This window comes from Sander lucioperca, chromosome 6 (assembly GCF_008315115.2).
Source record: "Sander lucioperca isolate FBNREF2018 chromosome 6, SLUC_FBN_1.2, whole genome shotgun sequence".
Taxonomy (NCBI): domain Eukaryota; kingdom Metazoa; phylum Chordata; class Actinopteri; order Perciformes; family Percidae; genus Sander; species Sander lucioperca.
This window is the reverse complement of record NC_050178.1, coordinates 26,758,538-26,765,519: the sequence shown is the minus strand read 5'-3', so window position 1 is coordinate 26,765,519 and position 6,982 is coordinate 26,758,538. Positions and strand designations below refer to the sequence as shown.

General features: G+C 40.6%; 1 protein-coding gene across 5 annotated transcripts in view; it reads right to left on the bottom strand.

The window, feature by feature from the left end:
• Nucleotides 1-3,200: 3,200 nt before the first annotated feature.
• LOC116055520 (transcription factor SOX-13) overlaps nucleotides 3,201-6,982 on the bottom strand; it is a 58,653-nt gene continuing 54,871 nt past the window's right edge. For all 5 annotated transcript variants that reach the window (XM_031307522.2, XM_031307519.2, XM_031307521.2 and 2 more), the window contains exon 14: nucleotides 3,201-4,767. In XM_031307522.2, coding sequence (XP_031163382.1) covers nucleotides 4,482-4,767 — 286 coding nt within the window. In that variant the 3' untranslated portion in view covers nucleotides 3,201-4,481. The remainder of the gene's footprint in view (nucleotides 4,768-6,982) is intronic.

The window sequence follows — 6,982 nt, the reverse complement described above, 5'->3', positions numbered from 1 at the left end:
GTCTCTCACAGCCAGATGTCTCCCCTCTTGCTGTGTCCGCTATCAGGGCTTAGCTCCTCCCAGGACGGCCGTGATTGCTTTAAAGAAATACAAACAAGCCAGAGTTTTTCCCCTATCCCAGAATAGATAGCTGGTGTAGCCAGACCATACTCCACTGACAGCACTGACACAGCGCTGTGGAGATAGGTCTGGCAATGTGAGACTGGTATCGGCCCTATATCCAATATCAGTGCATCCCTAGTTTGCGCACACACAGTAGGAAAAGCACAAGTCTAAGTAATGAAATTAATGACGGCTGTATTCCATTTAAGCTGCTTTTATTTCAGGTTCGTGATATCGTGTATATGCTGGCTCACTGTCACTGGAACACTTGAATAGAATGGAGCCATTGTTAGTGCTGTTAGTAACACCTGTGCTTTTCCTACTACCACAAGTCAAAATGTCTGCTGTGGAAAAAGCCTACTAACCTGGAATGTCTGTTAAGTGCAGCTGTAATAAGTGTTATTAGTTACAGCTGTGCATGACATGTTAAGATATCCACTTTTTAAAGTATTGCGTTAAGAGTGAAGTGAACACATCACATTTTGATTTACTTTACTTTGATTTACTAAGACGTTTCCAATGTGATTGATCAGTTTGCATTAGATGCTAATGGGAGAAAATACAACATGGAAGAATCCGCTGTTGTGCTGATTGTAGGAATATTTTAAGAGTATGTGTGTATGTGCTCGTTGCAAAAGAGCTGTCTGCAGTCAAATAGAGAAATGGTTAAAAGTACTCTGGGTGACCTCTTGATGCACAGAAGGTTAAGCTTATAGAAATAGTTAGGGCCTTATGTAGCATAAAAGTGAGTTGTTTAAAGGTTACGAGAACAAGAAGAGGAAGTTGCACCAGACAGTGGCCCCAACCCTGTGATATATGATATATTGTGTAAATGTAGGAATGGGCCAAAAAGAGCTGAGGTGGTGTGTGTTACCATGGGAACGACCTCTGGAAGACCTGAATTATGGAGCAAAGTAATTGCTGAAATAACTGAACCCAGGCTTGTAGGAGAGAGATTCACACAACCCTGTCTCAAACACACACACACACACACACACACACACACACACACACACACACACACTTATGTTAAAAACAAAAATCATATCAACCACAATTAGCACAACCAATTTATTGTCTTTCAAGAAAGAATAAAACAACAACAACACAAAACTCTGAAAACATAGAGAAACGTACACCTTTAAATTACACAGGCTCTTATAAACAAAATAAAGTCTCTTTCTATATTTACATCAGCAGGGGTAACGACTCAGCATGTATCCACTAAAATAAGATAAACATTTTCCTCTGATATCTTTACACAGCCCTGACCCTGATTGTTTAGGATAAGCCCCAACCCTGAGGTCTGAAATGTGTCTTTTCCCGCCATTTTGATTTGTCATCCTTGCAGTTAGCTAAACAGGGATTCAGCCCAGTGTTATTTAAGTACACTAAGTTTTTGTTTGTCACATGTTCCTATTGGTCAATATGCTTATTGAGTTTTGAGAACAAAGACACCAAAACTATCCATGTGCTCAGAAATGCTACAGGCTGAAGCTAAACATACAGAGCTCTATTTCTGGCACTAGTCTATTTGATGTGACCTCATTATTGATCTGCTGAGCAGTGATTTTGGGATGCACACGGTCTCCACAACTCCAACACCACCTTCACTGGAATGGAAAGCGGTAAAGCATTAGCTCCTAGCTAGCCAGTCATCAACACTTATTGTGTCTTGCATTACGTTTAAACTGGAACAATTTATAACATTAAGCTACAGATCATTTAAGATACTCAGCTTTTAAACTTGTAGGTTAACTCATTCAATCAGTTTTGGAACATGCAGTCACTTAAGATGGTATATGCTAAACTGTGGCATCATTTTACCAAGTTTACCATTTACCATTATTGGAACTAAGGTGCTGAATTTCAAATTTCCCACAAGGAAGGTCACTGTCCTACTTGCAAAGTTGAGTGTGTTTTCGTAAGTTTACACAAGCTTGTATGACTTTACAACACAAGTTTTTGACTTACTTCTAAAACAATCCACATATGTTAGCTTCAACCATCAGTGAACACTATCAAAGAACATAGTGCATGCTAAGTGCTAACGTGGAGCATAATATCACTCAGCAAGCTACATTGTTAGTGTGGAGCACCATAGCCAACAATGTACAAAGGACTCATGGATCATTTTGGTTTCTGCGTTCTCATTAAGTTGACCTAAAAACATTTGGTTCTATTTCTATTTCTTTCACTTTGGGTAGCATTGTCAACAGCTCATAACCATTAATGGACCTTTTTTTTAAACATCCTACCAATGAACCACAGCTTGTGTTTTGCCTCTCTGTTAGAGGTCTGTGGACCAGGAAAATAAAAGATGAAATAAGAAGCCTATTCAGATGGAACTTCACCTTAATTCTATATATGAGGCCAATTGCAAAAAAATGGCTAAAGTATTGAATTTTTACTTTCAGCTTTCATATATGAAACTAATTCCAGTGCAGCTTCAGGAAAATCAAGAATCAGAATGTCAACATCTTGGAACAAGGCCCAAAGCACTAGTACCAAGAAAATGACGAGTCCTAAAAGGTTTTTCAAGATTAAATATATATATATATATATATATATATATATATTTATTAAGGTGTAGTATGTGGATATTTTGTCACAGGAGCATCTCAAAAGCAGCAACAAAAAAAAAATCACAGATAGCAGGTGCTCAACACAACAATCAATTAACACTCAAAGAAGCAAACACAGAGGTATAAAAAATAGGTGAGGCTGAAGTCAACCCACCATGCTATGGAGAGGGAACTGAGAGACACACAGATACAACATATATAGCACAGCTCAGCCGGCGAGGAAGAGGAGGGTCAGATTGGTATTTATTGTACTCTACATTATCTGGAATGCAACTTCTTCAACGTCTGATTGTAAACCATTACAGTGACCTATTTCTACCTTCTCTTAAAGGGTTTCTATCATTTTACTTAGCATTTTAATGATTTTAGGCTCTTTTTTTTAAATGCATTATGTGAAGCACTTTAAATTACCTCTGTGTAATGAAATGGGCTATACAAATACACTTGCCTTGCCTTAACTGGAACATGTACTTCATCGATGGTGACAAACTAAATTCTGCTTAATTCTCTTTCGAGCCACTAAATGTGCGTGAAGCAATGACTGACACCTGCCATGTTGTTGTTTTCAGTGAGAGTGATTTGAATCATCTTAAGGGGACAATGTTCCAAAGTGCTGCTGTGATGTGATTCTAAGTGAATTCATTAGATTTTACTTGGATCGCTCCCAGAACTCATCAGGGGTTATCTCTGGTTGAGATTTGCGACTACAAATCTATAAAATAAATCCCGAGTTAAAAAATGGGGGTATGACATTTATAACAACATGGGCATTTACCAGGAAGGGAAGGGTCTTATGTAACACAGTGTGAAGTTGCATTATGGGAAAAGTAGGATCCAGTGCTTTTGGAGCTTGAACCGTACTGGGGAGAACTAAAAATCAGGATAGCTCAGCCCCTCCATCTTTATGGAAGTGCAATACTACATCGCTGAAATACATCTTCGATCTCTCTTATTCTACCTCTCTAATACTTTCAAGATCAAATTTGAATTGGAGGGTTAAAACTTGCCAAATACCAGGTGTCACACCATCCAGACTGAGCCACCACCTAAATGGTTTGCATGCAATGTATTAGCCACAGCCTGTGTTGCAATATGTGTCAGTGTTCTCAACACTAATAAAATGTTTGTGGAAGATTAGCAGACAGCACCTGTGGGTGTTTTTATTTAGTGATAACCAGCCTTTCCCAGCAGAGGGCAGTACTGACACACTCATACACACTCACATTGGACAGCTGAGAGAGCAGCTGTCCAACAGGTGAAAACATGGCTTCTATTAAACTGGTCTGGTTTTAAACTTTCCTCCGATGAATGTAATCTCTGTGGTGCATTTTGTTTGCCAAAAGTCAACATGGGAAGAAAACAAGAGGCATAAGGGGCCTCTTGTTTTCTTCACATCATAAAACGATAATAGGCTACATTTTAACTTCAACATGGCTTCTATGCTAAAACAAAGCAGCTGATGACATGTCTATGACTAAGATAAGAGCGTGCCTTTGTGTGTGTGTGTATGTGTGTGTGTGTGTGTGTGTGTGTGTGTGTGTGTGTGTGTGTGTGTGTGTGTGCGTGTGCGTGTGGCAGGGTTTCACTGAAAACAACTAATTTACAAGGGAGTGAGTATGACGTTTTCTCACCACATCTCTTCACTTTTGCCTAACAGAGGGGGCAATTTGCTCATTCGGAGACAACTCCATCCCTCCCGTTTCCCCTGTTCGTCCTCAAAGATCCCCCCTCCCTCCTCAGCTACCCTCCCCTCTCACCTCCATTTTCCTTTTTTTCCCCTCTCCCACTCCCCTTTCAGTCTGTCAGGAGCACCAGTTCCCCCTCACTCCTCTCTCCCCCGTCGCTTTCCTCTCCTTCGCTGTACGGAGGGCGCTCCCTCTCTCGTTCCCTCTCTCGCTCTCTGGGCAGGGAAGTAGGCATAGCCTGGCCCTCCGCTCGACACAGCGCGGGGGGGACCTGCGGCAGGTAGTGCTCCAGTAACGCGTGGTGAAAGGGCATGGTTGCCACCGAGACCGAGCCTGCGGCGCCTGGGTACTGGCCTTCGCTGTGGGGGTAGTGGATCTGCTGGGGTTCTGTTTGACTGAAAAGACGGGAAGTGACACGCGTACAATAAGACTGTAGGATGAATCAGCTTCATTTGTTTCTATTGATACATCAGCTGCCTGATTTTCAGAGACATTTACCTTTCATATGATGGAGGTGATGAGGACAATGTATAGTACACACTGGTTATTCTGAACTGTTAATCCAGTACTGTGTCCTCCGATTATTAACAAGTATTTATGGATAGGGTTAGGGTATTATTAAGTATTCATGGATAGCGCTGGGTATCGTTCTAAATGTTTCAATACCGATACCTTGACTTCGATACCAGTTCCTGAACGATACTTCTTTTTAATACCAATTTTATGAAATCCATTTTAGTAAATAAATTACAACATTACACATTACAGCACAAATCTTTTAATATATCTTTCAGCTCCTACTACATGCGTATCCCCAGCATTATTAGATCCTGGTAGCATGCATTTTTTTTAACACAGCATCTGGGATTCTGGTTGGGAGTTTCCAGAAGTAAACATCCCATTCTTATCTGGGATGTGAACTGGAACAGTGTATGACCCGTACGTCTATGGCTCTCTTTCGTCACTGGGAAGGCCCATTCAAAGACAAAGTATCTGGCAAGAACATCCAAGTTCCTTGAGAAGGAAACCATGAGGACACTAGCTACATCATTAGTTCAATGCCACTAAGATTACACTTGCATAACCTAGTACAGTGGTATAACTAGAAGAACAAAAGATGAGCTTCAAAAAGCTCAGAATAAACTAATGAAAGGTTGTCCTTAATCTCAGTCCAAGAACGCATATTAGCCCAAACCATTTCAATTTCAAAGTTCTATGTCCAAATTATTTTACCAGGTATTTTTTGAGTATGTTTGGGACTCTCGTGGCCTGAATATGAGGGCTAGTGTATCCAACCTGGAACAACCTATAAAACTATAACGTAAAGTAGGGAGAAGCACTTTTCTTTACACATGTCTGGAGGAGTGGAATAAAATCCCAAATGAAATGAAATCTGCCCATCCTCTGAAACGTTTTACATACAGCTAGTACAGTATAGTGAAGGATCCTTTTCAGGACATAGGCTTTGGTGTGCTTTCTGAATGTATGTGTGTTTTATTATTTCTATGACTGTATAGTATTGATGCTTTTATGTTTTCATTAGGTGTAAAAATGGGATATTAGTATTAGTAGCATATGAATGTCATCTCCGTTTCCTGTCTATAGACTTCAGAACCGCAATGGAAACACGTTTTCCATTGCGACTTTATTATGATATCCTGATTCATTTCAGTACTGTACAGTATGCCCAAGTCAACAAGGTTGGGTGAAGCACTTCTGCGGTTCGGATGGACATGCGACTCTCCCAGTTGAATCATCAGTACAAACGATGAAGAAAATACATCTAGTTCTTGGTGGTTAAATGTCAAAGGTACATATAAGGTTGAGGGGGATATTTGAATATGATTCTAAAGGTGCATTTCAGCAGAAACAGTCCAAATGGCTGAGCTTACAGTTGTGTTACATGCGCCACTAACAGCAGGTGGAAGCAAAAGATCACAACACAATCTGCCGCTTAAAATCATCTTCTTTGGGATTCTGGGTCAATTTTGGATAAATTCAGTAACTATGGCACTATGGTTTTGTTAAAAAAAAAAACGACAAAGTGTTTCGAATTCGCACCACTGGCTTTTTCTGTGAGGCTCATGGGTATTGTAGTGTTTACACCCGTCAGCCATGCCAAACTGATGGACAAAACATGATTTTATCAAATAATTCAAACTGGGGGTCATAACATAAATCTATTTGATCGTTACACTACCTGGGAGAATCCAGAGCATAGAAATAAAATGGATAGAAAGGCTATTTTCATTCAAATCAACGTAGCAGAATGTTCAGAGCAGCAGCCATTTTCATGCGTACCATTGCTATTAACGTATAAACTTCCGATAATAAGCAGACTTCCGGCAAGTCGCCGAACTGAGGTTCTGCAGCAGAGTAGTAACGTTACGAGGCAGAGAGCCAGCCGCTAAATGAGTCAAATTAACTTATGCTTCAGCCACACAAAGCACACTGCTATCACCACGAGTGACAGCTTTATTCGGCTCGTTTTCTGTGAACGATGTGGCGAGGTGGTAACGTTAAGGCGCAGTTAGTAAGCTAACGTTAGCCAACTAACACCGGCTAGCTGGCTTGCTGGTTCCGCCGTGCTTTCATGCTGCATCGGTTACA